This window comes from Anthonomus grandis, chromosome 12 (assembly GCF_022605725.1).
Source record: "Anthonomus grandis grandis chromosome 12, icAntGran1.3, whole genome shotgun sequence".
Taxonomy (NCBI): Eukaryota; Metazoa; Arthropoda; class Insecta; order Coleoptera; family Curculionidae; genus Anthonomus; species Anthonomus grandis.
The window spans coordinates 453,025-480,409 of record NC_065557.1 but is presented as its reverse complement, the minus strand read 5'-3'; the positions used below and the strand labels follow the sequence as shown (position 1 = coordinate 480,409).

Genomic DNA, 27,385 nt, shown 5'->3' with positions numbered 1-27,385 from the left:
TTCAAAAAATGACAAAATGCTCATAACTCAAAAACCAGTCAACCTAGAGCTTTGAAAATTTACAGTTAGATTCTTTGATTAATTTCATTAGACACCTATTTCAGCGTTTTTTGAAAAATTTACAAAATTTTGAAAAAAAAAATTATATTTTGTAAAAATTTTTTTTTTTCAAAAAATGACAAAATGCTCATAACTCAAAAACCAGTCAACTTAAAGCTTTGAAAATTTACAAGTAGATTCTTTGATTAATTTCATTAGACACCTAATTCAGCGTTTTTTGAAAAATTTGCAAAATTTTGAAAAAAAAAATTATATTTTGTAAAAATTTTTTTTTTCCAAAAAATGACAAAATGCTCATAACTCAAAAACCAGTCAACCTAAAGCTTTGAAAATTTACAGTCAGATTCTTTGATTAATTTCATTAGACACCTATTTCAGCGTTTTTTAAAAAATTTGCAAAATTTTGAAAAAAAAAATTATATTTTGTAAAAATTTTTTTTTTCCAAAAAATGACAAAATGCTCATAACTCAAAAACCAGTCAACCTAAAGCTTTGAAAATTTACAGTCAGATTCTTTGATTAATTTCATTAGACACCTATTTCAGCGTTTTTTGAAAAATTTACAAAATTTTGAAAAAAAAAAAATATATTTTGTAAAATTTTTTTTTTTTCAAAAAATGACAAAATGCTCATAACTCAAAAACCAGTCAACCTAGAGCTTTGAAAATTTACAAGTAGATTCTTTGATTAATTCCATTAGACACATATTTCAGCGTTTTTTAAAAAATTTGCAAAATTTTGAAAAAAAAAATTATATTTTGTAAAATTTTTTTTTTCCAAAAAATGACAAAATGCTCATAACTCAAAAACCAGTCAACCTAGAGCTTTGAAAATTTACAGTTAGATTCTTTGATTAATTTTATTAGATACCTATTTCAGCGTTTTTTGAAAAATTTGCAAAATTTTGAAAAAAAAAATTATATTTTGTAAAATTTTTTTTTTCCAAAAAATGACAAAATGCTCATACTTCAAAAACCAGTCAACCTAGAGCTTTGAAAATTTACAGTTAGATTCTTTGATTAATTTCATTAGACACCTATTTCAGCGTTTTTTAAAAAATTTACAAAATTTTGAAAAAAAAAATTATATTTTGTAAAATTTTTTTTTTTCAAAAAATGACAAAATGCTCATAACTCAAAAACCAGTCAACCTAAAGCTTTGAAAATTTACAGTCAGATTCTTTGATTAATTTCATTAGACACCTATTTCAGCGTTTTTTGAAAAATTTGCAAAATTCTGAAAAAAAAAATTATATTTTGTAAAATATATTTTTTTTCCAAAAAATGACAAAATGCTCATAACTCAAAAACCAGTCAACCTATAGCTTTCAAAATTTAAAGTTAGATTCTTTGATTAATTTCGTTAGACACCTATTTCAGCGTTTTTTGAAAAATTTGCAAAATTTTGAAAAAAAAAATTATATTTTGTAAAAATTTTTTTTTTTCAAAAAATGACAAAATGCTCATAACTCAAAAACCAGTCAACTTAAAGCTTTGAAAATTTACAAGTAGATTCTTTGATTAATTTCATTAGACACCTAATTCAGCGTTTTTTGAAAAATTTGCAAAATTTTGAAAAAAAAAATTATATTTTGTAAAAATTTTTTTTTTCCAAAAAATGACAAAATGCTCATAACTCAAAAACCAGTCAACCTAAAGCTTTGAAAATTTACAGTCAGATTCTTTGATTAATTTCATTAGACACCTATTTCAGCGTTTTTTGAAAAATTTACAAAATTTTGAAAAAAAAAATTATATTTTGTAAAATTTTTTTTTTCCAAAAAATGACAAAATGCTCATAACTCAAAAACCAGTCAACCTAAAGCTTTGAAAATTTACAGTTAGATTCTTTGATTAATTTCATTAGACACCTATTTCAGCGTTTTTTGAAAAATTTGCAAAATTCTGAAAAAAAAAATTATATTTTGTAAAATATATTTTTTTTCCAAAAAATGACAAAATGCTCATAACTCAAAAACCAGTCAACCTATAGCTTTCAAAATTTAAAGTTAGATTCTTTGATTAATTTCGTTAGACACCTATTTCAGCGTTTTTTGAAAAATTTGCAAAATTTTGAAAAAAAAAATTATATTTTGTAAAAATTTTTTTTTTTCAAAAAATGACAAAATGCTCATAACTCAAAAACCAGTCAACTTAAAGCTTTGAAAATTTACAAGTAGATTCTTTGATTAATTTCATTAGACACCTAATTCAGCGTTTTTTGAAAAATTTGCAAAATTTTGAAAAAAAAAATTATATTTTGTAAAAATTTTTTTTTTCCAAAAAATGACAAAATGCTCATAACTCAAAAACCAGTCAACCTAAAGCTTTGAAAATTTACAGTCAGATTCTTTGATTAATTTCATTAGACACCTATTTCAGCGTTTTTTGAAAAATTTACAAAATTTTGAAAAAAAAAATTATATTTTGTAAAATTTTTTTTTTCCAAAAAATGACAAAATGCTCATAACTCAAAAACCAGTCAACCTAAAGCTTTGAAAATTTACAGTTAGATTCTTTGATTAATTTCATTAGACACCTATTTCAGCGTTTTTTAAAAAATTTGCAAAATTTTGAAAAAAAAAATTATATTTTGTAAAAATTTTTTTTTTTTTTTAAAATGACAAAATGCTCATAACTCAAAAACCAGTCAACCTAGAGCTTTGAAAATTTACAGTTAGATTCTTTAATTAATTTCATTAGACACCTATTTCAGCGTTTTTTGAAAAATTTACAAAATTTTGAAAAAAAAAATTATATTTTGTAAATTTTTTTTTTTTTCAAAAAATGACAAAATGCTCATAACTCAAAAACCAGTCAACCTAAAGCTTTGAAAATTTACAGTCAGATTCTTTGATTAATTTCATTAGACACCTATTTCAGCGTTTTTTAAAAAATTTGCAAAATTCTGAAAAAAAAAATTATATTTTGTAAAAATTTTTTTTTTTTCAAAAAATGACAAAATGCTCATAACTCAAAAACCAGTCAACTTAAAGCTTTGAAAATTTACAAGTAGATTCTTTGATTAATTTCATTAGACACCTATTTCAGCGTTTTTTGAAAAAATTACAAAATTTTGAAAAAAAAAATTATATTTTGTAAAATTTTTTTTTTTTAAAAAATGACAAAATGCTCATAACTCAAAAACCAGTCAACCTAAAGCTTTGAAAATTTACAGTTAGATTCTTTGATTAATTTCATTAGACACCTATTTCAGCGTTTTTTTAAAAATTTGCAAAATTTTGAAAAAAAAAATTATATTTTGTAAAATTTTTTTTTTCCAAAAAATCACAAAATGCTCATAACTCAAAAACCAGTCAACTTAAAGCTTTGAAAATTTACAAGTAGATTCTTTGATTAATTTCATTAGACACCTATTTCAGCGTTTTTTGAAAAATTTGCAAAATTTTGAAAAAAAAAATTATATTTTGTAAAATTTTTTTTTTCCAAAAAATGACAAAATGCTCATAACTCAAAAACCAGTCAACCTAAAGCTTTGAAAATTTACAGTCAGATTCTTTGATTAATTTCATTAGACACCTATTTCAGCGTTTTTTGAAAAATTTGCAAAATTTTGAAAAAAAAAATTATATTTTGTAAAATTTTTTTTTTTTAAAAAATGACAAAATGCTCATAACTCAAAAACCAGTCAACCTAAAGCTTTGAAAATTTACAGTTAGATTCTTTGATTAATTTCATTAGACACCTATTTCAGCGTTTTTTTAAAAATTTGCAAAATTTTGAAAAAAAAAATTATATTTTGTAAAATTTTTTTTTTCCAAAAAATGACAAAATGCTCATAACTCAAAAACCAGTCAACCTAAAGCTTTGAAAATTTACAGTCAGATTCTTTGATTAATTTCATTAGACACCTATTTCAGCGTTTTTTGAAAAATTTGCAAAATTTTGAAAAAAAAAATTATATTTTGTAAAATTTTTTTTTTTTAAAAAATGACAAAATGCTCATAACTCAAAAACCAGTCAACCTAAAGCTTTGAAAATTTACAGTTAGATTCTTTGATTAATTTCATTAGACACCTATTTCAGCGTTTTTTTAAAAATTTGCAAAATTTTGAAAAAAAAAATTATATTTTGTAAAATTTTTTTTTTCCAAAAAATCACAAAATGCTCATAACTCAAAAACCAGTCAACTTAAAGCTTTGAAAATTTACAAGTAGATTCTTTGATTAATTTCATTAGACACCTAATTCAGCGTTTTTTGAAAATTTCACAAAATTTTGAAAAAAAAAATTATATTTTGTAAAAAATTTTTTTTTTTTCAAAAAATGACAAAATGCTTATAACTCAAAAACCAGTTAACCTAAAGCTTTGAAAATTTACAAGTAGATTCTTTGATTAATTTCATAAGACACCTAATTCAGCGTTTTTTGAAAATTTCACAAAATTTTGAAAAAAAAATTATATTTTGTAAAAATTTTTTTTTTTTTAAAAATGACAAATAGCTTATAACTCAAAAACCAGTCAACCTAGAGCTTTGAAAATTTACAGTCAGATTCTTTGATTAATTTCATTAGACACCTATTTCAGCGTTTTTTGAAAAAATTACAAAATTTTGAAAAAAAAAATTGACATACTTATTATAATTGAAAATTAAATTTTATGAATATTATATATATTCATTATTATATTAATATATCATTTTTATATAAATTTAATTATCAGGGCCATCTTGACGCACCAATGTAACGTAGGCCACGACATGACGTTTCAACAAGATGGCCGCTAAGGTGAAAACCTACTATCATGGCGATCTAGATGTTACCTGTTAAAACTTGAATCATTAAAGGGGGAGGGGGTAGGAATTCCATGGCCACCTCGATTATTTTGCTCAATCGTTTTATTCTCAGTCATACTAATTACCCAATACGCAACACCCTTTTTTTTTTTTTTTTAATAATAATTATGTAAATAAATACAAATCGTTGCAAATATGACTCATATTATAAAGTTTATTGTTACCGCGATGCGTAAAACTGGACCTAAATAAGCGCAATTAATGTTGCCTAACTGCAAAAAAAAATTACGATAACGCAGCACATATATACGCGAGGGGGGCATCAGACAGACAAAGACGTTTTAACGTACATATTATTAACTTAACCTAAATTAGGTAATAATAACTTTCGTATTTGGACGACCGTGACGGGGTTGCCAATTGTGTAATTTTTTTTTTTTTTTTTGATAATACCGCTCTCGTTTGTTTATATTTTCATAATAGTAGAACATCCGAGATGCCATTAGGCGCCCTGTCGGTAAAACAGATTTCTAACCTAAATTCGGCGGTAATTTCAAAAATAAAGCAGAATCCAATAGAAAATAAAAATGAACCCGAAATTACATCATAATGATCCTCTTCTCTCTCTCTCTCTTTCTCTAGTCAGTTAATTTCCGAGTGATTGATCGATCGAAAGTTGACCCCGCAGGAAGTAGAAGCAGCAGCAGCAGCAGCAGAAGCAGCACGGAGACTCTTCTTGAATGAAAATGAACGGTAATAAAACGTTTATGAATCGACGACGTGTCCGGTGTGTGAGTGAGTGAGAGAGAGAGAGAGATAGAGGCGAAGAACGGTTAGTTCGGATTTTCTAGGATTATTAATTCGTTCACAAAAACTTCTTTATTTTTATTGAAAGCATCTCGATTATACAAGCGGTACAGTTATAGTTTAATTATGGTTCACCACAGGAGGTACCGAATTACTGTTATTTTTTTATTGAGGTCTTAAATATATCACTTAAGTAGACATTTACTTGACAAGTGACAGATCTAGATGGTCATGACAGTGACTCACTCCATTCATAAGTTGTCACGGCGGCCATCTTGCTGTTACGTCATTTCAAGGCTAACTAAGCGATTTATGTTGCCTGTCACGAATTTACGCGTCCAAAGGCATGGCCAAGCCTGACAATTGATTTTAATCAAATATTTTATTAATTATATTTAATCATATGAGACCTCATTAACTTTTAACGCTTTTAATTTATTTTACACAATTAATTTGACAGCTGTCGCTAAGGCGTTTACTAATACGGCGGCCATTTAGTTCACGACGTCACGGTGTCACTTGTCAAAGAAATGTCAATGTAGTAATACGTCATCGAAAAGGCAATTTCAACGCCTACGCGATAAATGGACTTGAAAATTTAACAATATTGTGCGTGTATCATATATTAAAGGTCATTTCAATGTTACCTAAAAAACCAAAATGCTTCTTTTACTATACAATCATTTAAAAACATTATTCTTGTAGAGAATAATTCAATTTACAACTTAATCCTCTACAGTTTTTTTAAAATAAACCAATAGAACACGAGTTATTTGAAGATGTTGACCAATAATGAACAAATTAGCTTTAGGACATGTTTAAGTGCAAATTTCTCGAGAACGGTTGATCCTATAGAAAAAATGATTAGAATTAATCTTGTAGAGCATGATCCAATTAACAAGTTTGCTCTTTTTCATTTTTTTAATTAAACCAATAGAAAATGAGATATTTGAAGGTCTCTCTAGGGTTGACCTATATAGATGAAATTTCCGCCTAGGAAATGTTTAAGAAGTAATATCTCGAAAACGGCTGATCCTAGAGGAAAAACCATTAGAATCACTCTTGTAGAGCATGATCCAATTAACAAGTTTGCTCTCTACAGTTTTTTTAATTAAACCAATAGGAAACGAGATATTTGAAGATTTATCTTGGCTTGACGGATAATAAACAATTTAGCCTTAGGAAAAGTTTAAGTCTAATTTTCTCGAGAACTGTTGGTCCTAGAAGAAAAATGACTGGAATCATTCTTGAAGAGCATGATCCAATTAACAAGTTTGCTCTCTTTCATTTTTTTAATTAAACCAATAGAAAATGAGATATTTGAAGGTCTCTCTAGGGTTGACCTATATAGATGAAATTGCTGCCTAGAAAATGTTTAAGAAGTAATATCTCGAAAACGGCTGATCCTAGAGGAAAAACCATTAGAATCACTCTTGTAGAGCATGATCCAATTAACAAGTTTGCTCTCTACAGTTTTTTTAATTAAACCAATAGGAAACGAGATATTTGAAGATTTATCTTGGCTTGACGGATAATAAACAATTTAGCCTTAGGAAATGTTTAAAGTCTAATTTTCTCGAGAACGGTTGATCCTAGAGGAAAAATGATTAGAATCATTCTTGTAGATCATGATCCAATTAACACATTTGCTCTCTTTCATTTTTTAAATTAAACCAATAGAAAATGAGATATTTGAAGATCTCTCTAGGGTTGACCTATATAGATGAAATTTCCGCCTAGGAAATGTTTTAGAAGTAATATCTCGAAAACGGCTGATCCTAGAGGAAAAACCATTAGAATCACTCTTGTAGAGCATGATCCGATTGACAATTTTACCCTCTACGGTTTTTTTGATTATACTAATAGAACTCGATATATTTGGCCAAGTTATGTGAGTAAACCCCCCATTATCTTCCTGGACCGTCAAGACAGAAGGGAGGATTTTCATGAATAGACACACACCACTACTATTTTTCGGTTTAAGTGCAAATTTATTCGAAAGACTTACCATCGTGTAAAAAATTATTATTATTCGGCTGCGCCTGATTGGCCGGGGGCGGCGTAATGGTAAGCGAGATCGGCTTACGGTCCTCCGCGGGGCTCATGATCGGCGCCTGCGTATAATCGATGTAAGAGGGCAACTCGGGCACGCACATACTGTCGTATAACGCGCTGGTAAGCGTCCTCTCCTTCTCCACATCTGAAAAGGGACGTTGGTAAGCGCGTGAGGTTGAAAACGTCCAATGTGGGAGAGAGAGAGAGAGACTTACCTTTTTGCAACAGTTCCAAATGTTCCCACAAGATGTCGCCGACGAAGGCGGGCGCGCGCGCCGCGAACGCGTCCTTGCCCATCGCGCAGATGTCTTTGCCCTTCATCCGGAACTGATGGTCGATACAGTCCAGGGAAAATTCCTTGGCCGCCCATTGGAGCCAATGGGTCACGTGACCCTCCGTCCATTGACGAGGATCTGAAACGTCAAGATCGTTCAAGTGACAGGGCGTAGACGACTTTTTTTTTTGTTGAGTTGACAGCTGTCAAAGACAATCAGCTGATTTACGTCATAGAAGAGTAGATAATTTATTGCTCAGTTTCGAGGCCTCTTTGTCCGTTTGACTTAATTTTAATCAGCCACGAACTCAATAAATATTATACCTGGACTGTCAATCCATTGAAAAGTAAATGAGCACTACTAGATCGCCGCCATTTTGCGTGATTGTGGTCGCGTTCGATGTTGTTAACTCTGACAAATTTCAGTGGTGCCAACAAAACAATTAAAGTTTTTGCGAGGTTATGTTTACAAAAACGACGGTCTGGAAAGGTTATTGAAACCCTATGATTTGGACATATATTTCAATGTAGAATATGCTTTAAAAACAATGTCAATGAAGGTGATGTAACTGAAAAATATGTAATTTATGGCTTATATAACAAAACACAAATTTAAGAGAGAGAGAGAAGCTCTACAGGTACTACAGAAGAGGTGTAGAAAAAAAAAGATATAAATATTTCAAACATTTTATTTATTGGCAACCAGTTTAGGGACCTTACGAATACTAGACTCCTTAGAGGAAAGCTTTCCAGAGCATGGACAATACCTTCCTGCAAAGTCATATTTTAAGGTGATAAATTAAGGTACTTTTGAACTATAATTTTCACATAATGTGATTTCATTATTTATGAGTAAAGAAAGCGCACGACACTGTACGTGTCACATGTCAAAAGTCAGCGTTGCCAACTTCATTACCTTTATTTAATACATCTTTTGTTGGCAACACTGAAAATGTTCAGAGTGACCAACATCGCAAGGACCTGACCAGTTACTCGGTAAATTTTGACATCTGTCAAAAGAAAAATTTGTGCTGCCCTCTATGATCGTGGCACCGCCCCTAATAAGCTTGTATAGTTAGGACAGGGTTGCTCTAATGTACGGGATATTAATGATCGAAAGGACGTAATAAATCGGTACAGATAAATCAGGCACGTAAAAAATGTCATGCACTAACAAACAGAACGAATCTTTATCTCTCCGGCCACTACGCTACTGTCCGGCTAATTTTCTTGCAAATTACACGTAATTATGATTAATGTCAGTCCCGGTGCCGTTATCCGATGCTCGGATCAATTTAAAAAGCATAAAATATTAGATCCCATTATGGGATACGGCCGTAATGATGATGATGATGGCGGGTTTATTATTCTTATATGTGTCAGAGGTTAGATTTAATACGTCAGAAACATCACAATGGCGGCCGATCGACGTCACTTTTTCAAGATGGCGCTCGCTTATTGGGTATGCAAGCAATAATTCCAATATACGATCATGGCGGCCATCTTGGAAACGCGCATCACTATAGAAAATGGTTTTGTATTTAATGTTGCGTCACCCTTTTTTTTATTGTAATATGAAATGAATCTATGAGTATGTGAAAACAAATCTGACAATATTCTAAACTCGTCAAGTGGTAAATAAGAAAATAAATAAATAGTCCAGGGATTTGAAGACATTCACATTTTCACTTCAGGCATTTGAAGTCAATTTCAAAAAACACTGAAATAGTTGTCCAGTCAAATTGTCCAAAGAATATTTGTACAAAATTTCAAATTTGTATCTTATCAAGTCTTTGAGTTATGGAGATTTTGTCAAATTTTGAGAAAAAAAAATTGAACTTTTCAAAAAAAAAAATTTTTTAGAAAATTTTGGAAAACGCTGAAATAGGTGTCCAGTCAAAATGTCCAAGGAACATTTGTACAAAATTTCAAATTTGTATCTTATCAAGTCTTTGAGTTATGGAGATTTTGTCAAATTTTGAGAAAAAAAAATTGAACTTTTCAAAAAAAAAAATTTTTTAGAAAATTTTGGAAAACGCTGAAATAGGTGTCCAGTCAAAATGTCCAAGGAACATTTGTACAAAATTTCCAATTTGTATCTTATCAAGTCTTTGAGTTATGGAGATTTTGTCAAATTTTGAGAAAAAAAAATTGAACTTTTCAAAAAAAAAAATTTTTTAGAAAATTTTGGAAAACGCTGAAATAGGTGTCCAGTCAAAATGTCCAAGGAACATTTGTACAAAATTTCCAATTTGTATCTTATCAAGTCTTTGAGTTATGGAGATTTTGTCAAATTTTGAGAAAAAAAAATTGAACTTTTCAAAAAAAAAAATTTTTTAGAAAATTTTGGAAAACGCTGAAATAGGTGTCCAGTCAAAATGTCCAAGGAACATTTGTACAAAATTTCCAATTTGTATCTTATCAAGTTTTTGAGTTATGGAGATTTTGTCAAATTTCCAAAAAAAAAAAATTGTACTTTTCAAAAAAAAAATTTTTTTTAGAAAATTTTGTAAATATTTTGAAAAACGCTGAAATAGGTGTTTAGTCAAATTGTCCAAGGAATATTTGTACAAAATTTCAAATTTGTATCTTGTCAAGTTCTTGAGTTATGGAGATTTTGTAAAATTTCCAAAAAAAAATTGTACTTTTCAAAAAAAAAAATTTTTTAGAAAATTTTGTAAATATTTTGGAAAACGCTGAAATAGATGTCCAGTCAAAATGTCCAGAGAATATTTGTACAAAATTTCAAATTTGTATTTTATCAAGTTTTTGAGTTATGGAGATTTTGTCAAATTTTCAGAAAAAAAAAATTGTACTTTTCAAAAAAAAATTTTTTTAGAAAATTTTGTAAATATTTTGAAAAACGCTGAAATAGGTGTCCAGTCAAAATGTCCAAAGAATATTTGTACAAAATTTCAAATTTGTATCTTGTCAAGTTTTTGAGTTATGGAGATTTTGTCAAAATTAAAAAAAAAAAAAATTGTACTTTTCAAAAAAAAAATTTTTTTACAAAATTTTGTATATATTTTGGAAAACGCTGAAATAGGTGTCCAGTCAAAATGTCCAAAGAATATTTGTACAAAATTTCAAATTTGTATCTTGTCAAGTTTTTGAGTTATGGAGATTTTGTCAAATTTTGAGAAAAAAAAAATTGTACTTTTCAAAAAAAAAATTTTTTTACAAAATTTTGTAAATATTTTGGAAAACGCTGAAATAGGTGTCCAGTCAAAATGTCCAAAGAATATTTGTACAAAATTTCAAATTTGTATCTTGTCAAGTTTTTGAATTATGGAAATTTTGTCAAATTTTCAAAAAAAAAATTGTACTTTTCAAAAAAAAATTTTTTTTACAAAATTTTGTAAATATTTTGGAAAACGCTGAAATAGGTGTCCAGTCAAAATGTCCAAAGAATATTTGTACAAAATTTCAAATTTGTATCTTGTCAAGTTTTTAAGTTATGGAGATTTTGTCAAAATTAACAAAAAAAAAATTGTACTTTTCAAAAAAAAAATTTTTTTAGAAAATTTTGTAAATATTTTGGAAAACGCTGAAATAGGTGTCCAGTCAAATTGTCCAAAGAATATTTGTACAAAATTTCAAATTTGTATCTTGTCAAGTTTTTGAGTTATGGAGATTTTGTCAAATTTTCAGAAAAAAAAATTGTACTTTTCAAGAAAAAAATTTTTTTAGAAAATTTTGTATATCTTTTGAAAAACGCTGAAATAGGTGTCCAGTCAAATTGTCCAAAGAATATTTGTACAAAATTTCAAATTTGTATCTTGTCAAGTTTTTGAGTTATGGAGATTTTGTCAAATTTTCAGAAAAAAAAATTGTACTTTTCAAAAAAAAATTTTTTTTACAAAATTTTGTAAATATTTTGGAAAACGCTGAAATAGGTGTCCAGTCAAATGGTCCAAAGAATATTTGTGCAAAATTTCAAATTTGTATCTTATCAAGTTTTTGAGTTATGAAGATTTTGTCAAATTTTCAGAAAAAAAAAATTGTACTTTTCAAAAAAAAATTTTTTTTACAAAATTTTGTAAATATTTTGGAAAACGCTGAAATAGGTGTCCAGTCAAATGGTCCAAAGAATATTTGTAGAAAATTTCAAATTTGTATCTTGTCAAGTTTTTGAGTTATGGAGATTTTGTCAAATTTTGAGAAAAAAAAATTGTACTTTTCAAAAAAAAATTTTTTTTACAAAATTTTGTAAATATTTTGGAAAACGCTGAAATAGGTGTCCAGTCAAATTGTCCAAAGAATATTTGTGCAAAATTTCAAATTTGTATCTTATCAAGTCTTTGAGTTATGGAGATTTTGTCAAATTTTCAAAAAAAAAAATTGTACTTTTCAAAAAAAAAATTTTTTTACAAAATTTTGTAAATATTTTGGAAAACGCTGAAATAGGTGTCCAGTCAAAATGTCCAAGGAACATTTGTACAAAATTTCCAATTTGTATCTTATCAAGTTTTTGAGTTATGGAGATTTTGTCAAATTTCCAAAAAAAAAAAATTGTACTTTTCAAAAAAAAAATTTTTTTTAGAAAATTTTGTAAATATTTTGAAAAACGCTGAAATAGGTGTTTAGTCAAATTGTCCAAGGAATATTTGTACAAAATTTCAAATTTGTATCTTGTCAAGTTCTTGAGTTATGGAGATTTTGTAAAATTTCCAAAAAAAAATTGTACTTTTCAAAAAAAAAAATTTTTTAGAAAATTTTGTAAATATTTTGGAAAACGCTGAAATAGATGTCCAGTCAAAATGTCCAGAGAATATTTGTACAAAATTTCAAATTTGTATTTTATCAAGTTTTTGAGTTATGGAGATTTTGTCAAATTTTCAGAAAAAAAAAATTGTACTTTTCAAAAAAAAATTTTTTTAGAAAATTTTGTAAATATTTTGAAAAACGCTGAAATAGGTGTCCAGTCAAATTGTCCAAAGAATATTTGTACAAAATTTCAAATTTGTATCTTGTCAAGTTTTTGAGTTATGGAGATTTTGTCAAATTTCCAAAAAAAAAAAAAATTGTACTTTTCAAAAAAAAATTTTTTTTAGAAAATTTTGTAAATATTTTGGAAAACGCTGAAATAGGTGTCCAGTCAAAATGTCCAAAGAATATTTGTACAAAATTTCAAATTTGTATCTTGTCAAGTTTTTGAGTTATGGAGATTTTGTCAAAATTAAAAAAAAAAAAAATTGTACTTTTCAAAAAAAAAATTTTTTTACAAAATTTTGTATATATTTTGGAAAACGCTGAAATAGGTGTCCAGTCAAAATGTCCAAAGAATATTTGTACAAAATTTCAAATTTGTATCTTATCAACTTTTTGAGTTATGGAGATTTTGTCTAATTTCCAAAAAAAAAAAAATTGTACTTTTCAAAAAAAAATTTTTTTTAGAAAATTTTGTAAATATTTTGGAAAACGCTGAAATAGGTGTCCAATCAAAATGTCCAAAGAATATTTGTACAAAATTTCAAATTTGTATCTTGTCAAGTTTTTGAGTTATGGAGATTTTGTCAAATTTCCAAAAAAAAATTGTACTTTTCAAAAAAAATTTTTTTTTACAAAATTTTGTATATATTTTGGAAAACGCTGAAATAGGTGTCCAATCAAAATGTCCAAAGAATATTTGTACAAAATTTCAAATTTGTATCTTATCAACTTTTTGAGTTATGGAGATTTTGTCTAATTTCCAAAAAAAAAAAAATTGTACTTTTCAAAAAAAAATTTTTTTTAGAAAATTTTGTAAATATTTTGGAAAACGCTGAAATAGGTGTCCAATCAAAATGTCCAAAGAATATTTGTACAAAATTTCAAATTTGTATCTTGTCAAGTTTTTGAGTTATGGAGATTTTGTCAAATTTCCAAAAAAAAATTGTACTTTTCAAAAAAAATTTTTTTTTACAAAATTTTGTATATATTTTGGAAAACGCTGAAATAGGTGTCCAGTCAAAATGTCCAAAGAATATTTGTACAAAATTTCAAATTTGTATCTTGTCAAGTTTTTGAGTTATGGAGATTTTGTCAAATTTCCAAAAAAAAAAAAAATTGTACTTTTCAAAAAAAAATTTTTTTTAGAAAATTTTGTAAATATTTTGGAAAACGCTGAAATAGGTGTCCAGTCAAAATGTCCAAAGAATATTTGTACAAAATTTCAAATTTGTATCTTGTCAAGTTTTTGAGTTATGGAGATTTTGTCAAATTTCCAAAAAAAAAAAAAATTGTACTTTTCAAAAAAAAATTTTTTTTAGAAAATTTTGTAAATATTTTGGAAAACGCTGAAATAGGTGTCCAGTCAAAATGTCCAAAGAATATTTGTACAAAATTTCAAATTTGTATCTTGTCAAGTTTTTGAGTTATGGAGATTTTGTCAAATTTTGAGAAAAAAAAAATTGTACTTTTCAAAAAAAAAATTTTTTTACAAAATTTTGTAAATATTTTGGAAAACGCTGAAATAGGTGTCCAGTCAAAATGTCCAAAGAATATTTGTACAAAATTTCAAATTTGTATCTTGTCAAGTTTTTGAATTATGGAAATTTTGTCAAATTTTCAAAAAAAAAATTGTACTTTTCAAAAAAAAATTTTTTTTACAAAATTTTGTAAATATTTTGGAAAACGCTGAAATAGGTGTCCAGTCAAAATGTCCAAAGAATATTTGTACAAAATTTCAAATTTGTATCTTGTCAAGTTTTTAAGTTATGGAGATTTTGTCAAAATTAACAAAAAAAAAATTGTACTTTTCAAAAAAAAAATTTTTTTAGAAAATTTTGTAAATATTTTGGAAAACGCTGAAATAGGTGTCCAGTCAAATTGTCCAAAGAATATTTGTACAAAATTTCAAATTTGTATCTTGTCAAGTTTTTGAGTTATGGAGATTTTGTCAAATTTTCAGAAAAAAAAATTGTACTTTTCAAGAAAAAAATTTTTTTAGAAAATTTTGTATATCTTTTGAAAAACGCTGAAATAGGTGTCCAGTCAAATTGTCCAAAGAATATTTGTACAAAATTTCAAATTTGTATCTTGTCAAGTTTTTGAGTTATGGAGATTTTGTCAAATTTTCAGAAAAAAAAATTGTACTTTTCAAAAAAAAATTTTTTTTACAAAATTTTGTAAATATTTTGGAAAACGCTGAAATAGGTGTCCAGTCAAATGGTCCAAAGAATATTTGTGCAAAATTTCAAATTTGTATCTTATCAAGTTTTTGAGTTATGAAGATTTTGTCAAATTTTCAGAAAAAAAAAATTGTACTTTTCAAAAAAAAATTTTTTTTACAAAATTTTGTAAATATTTTGGAAAACGCTGAAATAGGTGTCCAGTCAAATGGTCCAAAGAATATTTGTAGAAAATTTCAAATTTGTATCTTGTCAAGTTTTTGAGTTATGGAGATTTTGTCAAATTTTGAGAAAAAAAAATTGTACTTTTCAAAAAAAAATTTTTTTTACAAAATTTTGTAAATATTTTGGAAAACGCTGAAATAGGTGTCCAGTCAAATTGTCCAAAGAATATTTGTGCAAAATTTCAAATTTGTATCTTATCAAGTCTTTGAGTTATGGAGATTTTGTCAAATTTTCAAAAAAAAAAATTGTACTTTTCAAAAAAAAAATTTTTTTACAAAATTTTGTAAATATTTTGGAAAACGCTGAAATAGGTGTCCAGTCAAAATGTCCAAGGAACATTTGTACAAAATTTCCAATTTGTATCTTATCAAGTTTTTGAGTTATGGAGATTTTGTCAAATTTCCAAAAAAAAAAAATTGTACTTTTCAAAAAAAAAATTTTTTTTAGAAAATTTTGTAAATATTTTGAAAAACGCTGAAATAGGTGTTTAGTCAAATTGTCCAAGGAATATTTGTACAAAATTTCAAATTTGTATCTTGTCAAGTTCTTGAGTTATGGAGATTTTGTAAAATTTCCAAAAAAAAATTGTACTTTTCAAAAAAAAAAATTTTTTAGAAAATTTTGTAAATATTTTGGAAAACGCTGAAATAGATGTCCAGTCAAAATGTCCAGAGAATATTTGTACAAAATTTCAAATTTGTATTTTATCAAGTTTTTGAGTTATGGAGATTTTGTCAAATTTTCAGAAAAAAAAAATTGTACTTTTCAAAAAAAAATTTTTTTAGAAAATTTTGTAAATATTTTGAAAAACGCTGAAATAGGTGTCCAGTCAAATTGTCCAAAGAATATTTGTACAAAATTTCAAATTTGTATCTTGTCAAGTTTTTGAGTTATGGAGATTTTGTCAAATTTCCAAAAAAAAAAAAAATTGTACTTTTCAAAAAAAAATTTTTTTTAGAAAATTTTGTAAATATTTTGGAAAACGCTGAAATAGGTGTCCAGTCAAAATGTCCAAAGAATATTTGTACAAAATTTCAAATTTGTATCTTGTCAAGTTTTTGAGTTATGGAGATTTTGTCAAAATTAAAAAAAAAAAAAATTGTACTTTTCAAAAAAAAAATTTTTTTACAAAATTTTGTATATATTTTGGAAAACGCTGAAATAGGTGTCCAGTCAAAATGTCCAAAGAATATTTGTACAAAATTTCAAATTTGTATCTTATCAACTTTTTGAGTTATGGAGATTTTGTCTAATTTCCAAAAAAAAAAAAATTGTACTTTTCAAAAAAAAATTTTTTTTAGAAAATTTTGTAAATATTTTGGAAAACGCTGAAATAGGTGTCCAATCAAAATGTCCAAAGAATATTTGTACAAAATTTCAAATTTGTATCTTGTCAAGTTTTTGAGTTATGGAGATTTTGTCAAATTTCCAAAAAAAAATTGTACTTTTCAAAAAAAATTTTTTTTTACAAAATTTTGTATATATTTTGGAAAACGCTGAAATAGGTGTCCAATCAAAATGTCCAAAGAATATTTGTACAAAATTTCAAATTTGTATCTTATCAACTTTTTGAGTTATGGAGATTTTGTCTAATTTCCAAAAAAAAAAAAATTGTACTTTTCAAAAAAAAATTTTTTTTAGAAAATTTTGTAAATATTTTGGAAAACGCTGAAATAGGTGTCCAATCAAAATGTCCAAAGAATATTTGTACAAAATTTCAAATTTGTATCTTGTCAAGTTTTTGAGTTATGGAGATTTTGTCAAATTTCCAAAAAAAAATTGTACTTTTCAAAAAAAATTTTTTTTTACAAAATTTTGTATATATTTTGGAAAACGCTGAAATAGGTGTCCAGTCAAAATGTCCAAAGAATATTTGTACAAAATTTCAAATTTGTATCTTGTCAAGTTTTTGAGTTATGGAGATTTTGTCAAATTTCCAAAAAAAAAAAAAATTGTACTTTTCAAAAAAAAATTTTTTTTAGAAAATTTTGTAAATATTTTGGAAAACGCTGAAATAGGTGTCCAGTCAAAATGTCCAAAGAATATTTGTACAAAATTTCAAATTTGTATCTTGTCAAGTTTTTGAGTTATGGAGATTTTGTCAAATTTCCAAAAAAAAAAAAAATTGTACTTTTCAAAAAAAAATTTTTTTTAGAAAATTTTGTAAATATTTTGGAAAACGCTGAAATAGGTGTCCAGTCAAAATGTCCAAAGAATATTTGTACAAAATTTCAAATTTGTATCTTGTCAAGTTTTTGAGTTATGGAGATTTTGTCAAAATTAAAAAAAAAAAAAATTGTACTTTTCAAAAAAAAAATTTTTTTACAAAATTTTGTATATATTTTGGAAAACGCTGAAATAGGTGTCCAGTCAAAATGTCCAAAGAATATTTGTACAAAATTTCAAATTTGTATCTTATCAACTTTTTGAGTTATGGAGATTTTGTCTAATTTCCAAAAAAAAAAAAATTGTACTTTTCAAAAAAAAATTTTTTTTAGAAAATTTTGTAAATATTTTGGAAAACGCTGAAATAGGTGTCCAATCAAAATGTCCAAAGAATATTTGTACAAAATTTCAAATTTGTATCTTGTCAAGTTTTTGAGTTATGGAGATTTTGTCAAATTTCCAAAAAAAAATTGTACTTTTCAAAAAAAATTTTTTTTTACAAAATTTTGTATATATTTTGGAAAACGCTGAAATAGGTGTCCAATCAAAATGTCCAAAGAATATTTGTACAAAATTTCAAATTTGTATCTTATCAACTTTTTGAGTTATGGAGATTTTGTCTAATTTCCAAAAAAAAAAAAATTGTACTTTTCAAAAAAAAATTTTTTTTAGAAAATTTTGTAAATATTTTGGAAAACGCTGAAATAGGTGTCCAATCAAAATGTCCAAAGAATATTTGTACAAAATTTCAAATTTGTATCTTGTCAAGTTTTTGAGTTATGGAGATTTTGTCAAATTTCCAAAAAAAAATTGTACTTTTCAAAAAAAATTTTTTTTTACAAAATTTTGTATATATTTTGGAAAACGCTGAAATAGGTGTCCAATCAAAATGTCCAAAGAATATTTGTACAAAATTTCAAATTTGTATCTTGTCAAGTTTTTGAGTTATGGAGATTTTGTCAAATTTCCAAAAAAAAATTGTACTTTTCAAAAAAAATTTTTTTTTACAAAATTTTGTATATATTTTGGAAAACGCTGAAATAGGTGTCCAGTCAAAATGTCCAAAGAATATTTGTACAAAATTTCAAATTTGTATCTTATCAACTTTTTGAGTTATGGAGATTTTGTCTAATTTCCAAAAAAAAAAAATTGTACTTTTCAAAAAAAAATTTTTTTTTCAAAATTTTGTAAATATTTTGGAAAACGCTGAAATAGGTGTCCAGTCAAATTGTCCAAAGAATATTTGTACAAAATTTCAAATTTGTATCTCATCAAATTTTCGAGTTACGGGCATTTTGTCCAACTTGACAACTCACGGCTGCCATTTAATACAAAACTACAACCAGACAGAAAATTTCGTCAAACCTCATTGTTTTCAAGATGGCTTCCTTATATTGAAAATGCCATTCTTACTATAAAAAAAACAAGTAGGCGTATGAAATGACGTACCTATAGGGCCGCCATCTTGAAAATGGGAAACGTCAGCGTATATTATAATTATGTATGTCAAGATACAAGAAGGATGGACACTGGACGGAGGGACCTTTTAAGCTGATGGCGCAAAGAATAAAAATCCCGTAAACAGGATACACTATATATATCGAATATTTTATTTAAAATGATATGTGAATCAATTTGTCACTGGTCCAATTATAAATTAACAAACACGTCGGGGGGAATAATAGAGAGCGTCTATTTTCGCTTAAAAGGCGGCGGCGCTATGGTATTTTCAGCTCATCGTACCTACAGGTGGAACGAGGAGAGATCAGGGGCCAGGGAGGCACCGGATATGATTAAATAGATGATACGTGTAAAACGAATGGGGGGCACAGGGGGGGTTTCCGCCGCTATTGAAAAGCAGCATCGTATATGAACGCTCCATTTTAAAAATAAACAAAATCCGTGGTATTGTGCGCCATTGTTCGGACCACTGAGAGATGTTTCAGGTTGATAATATATATAGAGTCGCGGTCCACCGCACGCCAATTATTGGGGGGGGGGGGCGGCACCATTTCGCCCACGATTGTTTAGTAGGAGGCTATGGAAAAAAAAAATTGGATCCAAAATGGCCGCCGTGACTAGGTGCGCCATCTTGTGACTTCAGATCTAATAATATGCCCTTCTTATTGTGACACTTAAACCTCTTAAGATTTAATGATCTTAATCCTATTATCTTCGGAACGTGCGTGGATCCCCCACAGGCCGATTTGCTTTAACCCATCGATCCTAATTACCCGTTCGGTCGCGTTTAATACCCGAAACCACAAAATGTGTTTTTTCCGAAAAGGTAAACACCGGAATGGTTAACGAGAGTACCTAAAAACGCAGGTAAGAACATCGAGATCTGGGGATTGATTAAAATGTAAACACCGCGGTCCTCCTTTGAAGACGCTACGTTGTCGATTCACGTTAAAGTCGTTGTATAATTTGGGAATTAAATGAGGCATGTTTTGTTAAATAATGTCACTATTTTCTGACATATGATGCAGCATTAATAATAAATTAAATATCCTTTAGGACAATTTTACTGTACACGTAATTAAGCATTTTACAAAATATTATTAAAAAAAAAACATTTTCTGACGAATATTTTTTCTAAAAATTATACAAAATCTCCACAACTCAAAAACTTGACAAGATACAAATATGAAATTTTGTACAAATATTCTTTGGACAATTTGACTGGACACCTATTTCAGCGTTTTCGAAAATATTTACAAAATTTTGTAAAAAAATTTTTTTTTTTAAAAGTACAATTTTTTTTTTTAATTTTGACAAAATCTCCATAACTCAAAAACTTGACAAGATACAAATTTGAAATTTTGTACAAATATTCTTTGGACAATTTGACTGGACACCTATTTCAGCGTTTTCCAAAATATTTACAAAATTTTGTAAAAAATTTTTTTTTTTTAAAAGTACAATTTTTTTTTTTTAATTTTGACAAAATCTCCATAACTCAAAAACTTGACAAGATACAAATTTGAAATTTTGTACAAATATTCTTCAACATTTTGACTAGACACCTATTTCAGCGTTTTCCAAAATATTTACAAAATTTTGTAAAAAAAAATTTTTTTTGAAAAGTACAATTTTTTTTTCTGAAAATTTGACAAAATCTCCATAACTCAAAAACTTGACAAAATACAAATTTGAAATTTTGTACAAATATTCTTTGGACAATTTGACTGGACACCTATTTTAGCGTTTTTCAAAATATTTACAAAATTTTGTAAAAAAAAATTTTTTTTGAAAAGTACAATTTTTTTTTCTGAAAATTTGAAAAAATCTCCATAACTTAAAAACTTGACAAAATACAAATTTAAAATTTTGTACAACTATTCCTTGGACAATTTGACTGGACACCTGTTTCAGCGTTTTCCAAAATATTTACAAAATTTTGTAAAAAAATTTTTTTTGAAAAGTACAATTTTTTTTTTAAATTTTGACAAAATCTCCATAACTCAAAAACTTGATAAGATACAAATTTCAAATTTTGTGCAAATGTTCCTTGGACATTTTGACTGGACACCTATTTCAGCGTTTTCCAAAATAATTACAAAATTTTGTAAAAAAATTTTTTTTGAAAAGTACAATTTTTTTTTTAAATTTTGACAAAATCTCCATAACTCAAAAACTTGATAAGATACAAATTTCAAATTTTGTGCAAATGTTCCTTGGACATTTTGACTGGACACCTATTTCAGCGTTTTCCAAAATATTTACAAAATTTTGTAAAAAAATTTTTTTTTTGAAAAGTACAATTTTTTTTTTATGAAAATTTGACAAAATCTCCATAACTCAAAAACTTGATAAGATACAAATTTGAAATTTTGTACAAATATTCTTTGGACAATTTGACTGGACACCTATTTCAGCGTTTTCCAAAATATTTACAAAATATTGTAAAAAAATTTTTTTTTTGAAAAGTACAATTTTTTTTTCTGAAAATTTGACAAAATCTCCATAACTCAAAAACTTGATAAGATACAAATTTGAAATTTTGCACAAATATTCTTTGGACAATTTGACTGGACACCTATTTCAGCGTTTTTCAAAATATTTACAAAATTTTGTAAAAAAAATTTTTTTTTATAAAGTACAATTTTTTTTTCTGAAAATTTGACAAAATCTCCATAACCCAAAAACTTGATAAGATACAAATTTGAAATTTTGTACAAATATTCTTTGGACAATTTGACTGGACACCTATTTCAGCGTTTTCCAAAATATTTACAAAATATTGTAAAAAAAATTTTTTTTTGAAAAGTACAATTTTTTTTTTCTGAAAATTTGACAAAATCTCCATAACCCAAACACTTGATAAGATACAAATTTGAAATTTTGTACAAATATTCTTTGGACAATTTGACTGGACACCTATTTCAGCGTTTTCCAAAATATTAACAAAATTTTGTAAAAAAAATTTTTTTTTGAAAAGTACAATTTTTTTTTCTGAAAATTTGACAAAATCTCCATAACTCAAAAACTTGACAAGATACAAATTTGAAATTTTGTACAAATATTCTTTGGACAATTTGACTGGACACCTATTTCAGCGTTTTCCAAAATATTAACAAAATTTTGTAAAAAAAATTTTTTTTTGAAAAGTACAATTTTTTTTTCTGAAAATTTGACAAAATCTCCATAACTCAAAAACTTGACAAGATACAAATTTGAAATTTTGTACAAATATTCTTTGGACAATTTGACTGGACACCTATTTCAGCGTTTTCCAAAATATTAACAAAATTTTCTAAAAAAAATTTTTTTTTGAAAAGTACAATTTTTTTTTTTTGGAAATTTGACAAAATCTCCATAACTCAAAAACTTGACAAGATACAAATTTGAAATTTTGTGCAAATATTCTTTGGACATTTTGACTGGACACCTATTTCAGCGTTTTCCAAAATATTTACAAAATTTTGTAAAAAAATTTTTTTTTGAAAAGTACAATTTTTTTTTCTGAAAATTTGACAGTTTCCATAACTCAAAAACTTGACAAGATACAAATTTGAAATTTTGTACAAATATTCTTTGGACAATTTGACTGGACACCTATTTTAGCGTTTTTCAAAATATTTACAAAATTTTGTAAAAAAAAATTTTTTTTGAAAAGTACAATTTTTTTTTCTGAAAATTTGAAAAAATCTCCATAACTTAAAAACTTGACAAAATACAAATTTAAAATTTTGTACAAATATTCTTTGGACCATTTGACTGGACACCTATTTCAGCGTTTTCCAAAATATTTACAAAATTTAAAAAAAAAAATTTTTTTTTGAAAAGTACAATTTTTTTTTCTGAAAATTTGACAGTTTCTATAACTCAAAAACTTGACAAGATACAAATTTGAAATTTTCTATAAATATTCTTTGGACAATTTCACTGGACACCTATTTCAGCGTTTTCCAAAATATTTACAAAATTTTGTAAAAAATTTTTTTTTTTAAAAAGTACAATTTTTTTTTCTGAAAATTTGACAAAATCTCCATAACTCAAAAACTTGATAAGATACAAATTTGAAATTTTGTACAAATATTCTTTGGACAATTTGACTGGACACCTATTTCAGCGTTTTTCAAAATATTTACAAAATTTTGTAAAAAAAAAAATTTTTTGAAAAGTACAATTTTTTTTCTGAAAATTTGACAAAATCTCCATAACCCAAAAACTTGATAAGATACAAATTTGAAATTTTTTACAAATGTTCTTTGGACAATTCGACTGGACACCTATTTCAGCGTTTTCCAAAATATTTACAAAATTTTCTAAAAAAAATTTTTTTTTGAAAAGTTAATTTTTTTTTTTGAAAATTTGACACAATCTCCATAACTCAAAAACTTGACAAGATACAAATTTGAAATTTTGTACAAATATTCTTTAGACATTTTGACTGGACACCTATTTCAGCGTTTTCCAAAATATTTACTAAATTTTGTAAAAAAAAAATTTTTTTTGAAAAGTACAATTTTTTTTCTGTAAATTTGACAAAATCTCCATAACTCAAAAACTTGACAAGATACAAATTTGAAATTTTGTACAAATATTCGTATGACAGGTACAAACGTCAGTAGTTTGCCAAACTTAATTTCGCACTCGCTCAACAGATGGCCTTACACTATAAAATAATCATTAAAGCTTTATGTTCACATTTCTCGTTATCGATACATGTATGAATAAACGAAAGACCCGAAATGTCGCATCTATTTTTGGCACGAATGATTTCTGAGAAATGTAGAAATAATAATATCTGGCACACGTGTTTTCTTTTTTTTTCTTAAGTTAACATCGCGGGAATTATGAGTGATGCGTTTACGAGATACAGATGAATTGCACCAATCGCTACTTAGGCACGCCTACATAAAAACATCAACAACTCCGTTACTATTGCTCGAACTGGATAACTTTTGCAGGGAAATGAAAATCACCCTTTTTGTTTCATTCAAATACCCAAACGATTTTAGGAGTTACCGAATTTAGAAACCGTAACGCTTTACAAAAGAATTATCCAATATATCGGCCTTCAAAACAATACACACATGTCCCGTAAAATTTCATAAATCGCGCTCGGTGACCGTATAAAACTGCGACGCGGTTACCAAAGAGCCGAAATTAAAACTGACGATGGAACTTTACGGTAATTATTAATGCTCCTTGCATTTCGGTACAATAAAAATGGAAATCGACTCTTCGTTACTACTCATACACCCTCGCTGCTAAAATGGGTTAATATGAAACCCTCCCCGGTTGTTGCCTATTGTGATTCTGACCTATTCTTGAACATTAATTGGTGCAGAAAGTTGTTTTGATGAAATCTCTTCTAAATGAGACACTTTTACCTTATTTATTGGCGTATGTAAAGAATGCTTTTTGTTTCATTGATATAATTACATTAGTCTTGGAGATATGGGACTTTGTATCGAGTGGACACCATGGAAAGGAAGCTTCCTTGTTGGACAGCAGTACAATTTCAAATTATTACTTAGATTATTTTGAACCACAATATTCAGCTTTTTGATTCATGCAAATAGCTCTACTTGTTTTTGAGTTATTAGACTTCAAACTGAGTGACCATATTATGTCGAGCAGACATTCCTCTATGAATTTCTTTAAAAATTATACATTAAGCATGGCTAGAAGTCAATCATTTTTATTGCACTAGTGCACATTTATGAAAACAATAATTAAGTCACCATTTTTCACCCTAGTCTTGAAAATATGGGATTTTGTATCAAGTGGATAACATGAAAAGGAAAGTTCCTTGTTGGACAACTGTACAAAAAACTCGTACAATTTCAAATTATTACTTAGATTGTTTTGAACCACAATATTTTACATAATATTCTGCTTTTTGATTCATGCAAATAGCTTTACTTGTTTTTGAGTTATTAGACTTCAAACTGAGTGACCATATTATGTCGAGCAGACATTCCTCTATGAATTTCTTTAAAAATTATACATTAAGCATGGCTAGAAGTCAATCATTTTTATTGCACTAGTGCACATTTATGAAAACTATATATAATTAATTCACCACTTTTCACATTAGTCTTGGAGATATGGGACTTTGTATCGAGTGTCTACCTCAAAGGAGAAATTTTCTGGTTGAACCGTAGTGCAAAGAAACTTGTCCAATGTCAAAATGATTAAGTACTTAAATTATTTGTTTTGAATGTTTTAGACAATATTCTGTTTTGATGTATATAGCTCCAAGCTCCTATAGCTGGACTTTGAACTAAGTGACCACCTTGAATAATGCACATCTTTCTTGGATTTTATCTATACAGGCATTTCTCTTTACTATTACCCTTTTTCTATAAAACTGTGTCCTGTTTTAGAGAATTTCTTAGTCCTGAGTGACCTCCAGCCATACATAAGTTATAGCGAACAAATATTTCATAATTCCTCAATGAATTTTTTAAAAATATAGGAAATTGTCATATTATGCATGGCCAGAAGGCAATCATGACCGTTGCACTAGTGCACATTTCTGCAAATTGTAACTAAGTCATCACTTTTTACAATAGTCTTCGAGTTAGGAAATTTTGTATCAGGTGGATATCTTAGAGAAGAAAGTTTCTTGCTGAAAAGCAGTATAAGAAAACTTGGACAATCTCAAAATTATTTGTCAATGTTTTAGACAATATTCTGCTTTTTGTTTCATGCAAATAGCCCCACTAGCTTTCGAGATATAGGACTTCAAACTCAGTGACCTTATGTCGAACAGATAATATCATAATTTCTCGATGAATTTGTTTTTGACATGGTCACAATATACATGCATTACTAGAGCACATTTATAAAAACTCACTTTTCACAGCTCCTTTTTGCCTCCAACTTCATTAGTGCAGCCTTACACCCACTTTCAACATATAAACATCACTAAATATGGCTTCTTCACAGGCATATTCCTTGATTTTTTATAGAACATTTTAATGAAGAACAAGAGTCTTATATCCCTTACTGTTACTGTTAAAAGACGCTTTTTTTGACAATTTATGTTGTATTTTATTTTTAGTGTAATAAAAATGGAAACAACTTAACCTAACTTATTTACAACATAACCTAATTCTGTAAACTCTTTACTGAACCTCCGGTATAATATATGAAATTTGGTTTAATTTATGTGTGTGTCACCTATGGAGCCCTCTAATAAACATTATTTTTCCAGTAAGTACTTAAACAAGAGCCCTAAATCAACTTCATTGGGCCTCGGGCAAGTTTCAACTTCAACTCCCCGAGCTGATGTAACTCCTTGTTCACCCCAAGTGTATATATGTGAATTTTGGTTTGATTTATGGGTGTATCAATAAACTAAAACATTCCCAATATTTACAAAACAATACAAGAAATACAATATTCTACAAAATTCTTCCAGGGAGTTGAATCGAACCCTATTGCTCTGTTTACACTATTATTGTCACCTGGTTAGGGAAAGGCAAATGTCTACAAGTAAAATAACTTACTTTCAGGAAGTTGAGTTAGAACCTAATGCTATGCACTACCTTCTGTGAGGTGATTAATTGTACTCAACTGCCTGGAAGAAATAAAAAATTTATTCCAAGCAGTTGAATTGGAACCCACTGCTCTCCATAACTGATGACATGCTATTAAATACTTTGAGAATACCTATAGAGAATTATTCTTGTTGATATCATAAAGAACAACCTACTTATAATTAGTACACTGTTACTTTAGTTTTAGGTATTTTTTTTATATACATAACCTAACTTACTTACAACATAACCTATTTCTGTATATCTGAATCTTTAGAATATTTGGTGTGAATTATGTGTGTATCCCCTGTGGAGCTTCTCAATGAACAAAATAATTTTTCCAGTATAATAAGTAGTTAAACAAGAACCCTAAATCAACTTCATTGGGCCTCGGGCAAGTTTCAACTTCAACTCCCCGAGCTGATGTAACTCCTTGTTCAGCCCAAGTGTATATAAATGAATTTTGGTTTCATGGGTGTATCAATAAACATTATTTTCCCAGTGAATACTAAAACATTCCCAATGTTTACAAGCCAATGCAAGAAATGTTTTACAAAATTCTTCCAGGGAGTTGAATTGAACCCTATTGCTCTGTTTACACTATTATTGTAAGCTGGTTAGGGAAAGGCAAATGACTACAAGAAAAATAACTTACTTTCACAAAGTTGAGTTAGAACCTAATGCTATGCACTACCTTAATATGTGAGAAGATTAATTGCACTCATCTGACTGGAAGAAATAAAAAATTTATTCCAAGCAGTCGAGTTGGAACCCACTGCTCTCCATAACTGATGACATACTATTAAATACTTTGAAAATAAACAAAATTCTTCAAATATCATAAAGAACAACTTACTTATAATTAGTACACTTTTATTTTAGTTTCAGGTCTTTTTGTTATATACATAACCTAACTTATTTACAACATAACC

The 27,385-nt window shown here is 27.3% G+C and overlaps 1 protein-coding gene and 1 long non-coding RNA gene across 3 annotated transcripts in view; one reads left to right on the top strand and one right to left on the bottom strand.

Annotated features, from left to right (window-relative positions):
• LOC126743349 (protein C-ets-1) overlaps positions 1–27,385 on the bottom strand; it is a 160,330-nt gene that overhangs the window by 51,158 nt on the left and 81,787 nt on the right. For both annotated transcript variants that reach the window (XM_050450388.1, XM_050450389.1), the window contains 2 exons: positions 7,893–8,090; positions 7,631–7,822 (listed from right to left, as the gene is read on the bottom strand). In XM_050450388.1, the coding sequence (XP_050306345.1) occupies positions 7,631–7,822; positions 7,893–8,090 (390 nt within the window). The remainder of the gene's footprint in view (positions 1–7,630; positions 7,823–7,892; positions 8,091–27,385) is intronic.
• Positions 11,035–15,100, top strand: LOC126743351 (uncharacterized). The gene is made up of 3 exons (XR_007662840.1): positions 11,035–11,168; positions 11,678–11,847; positions 14,919–15,100. It is a non-coding gene; the product is annotated as an uncharacterized LOC126743351 (long non-coding RNA).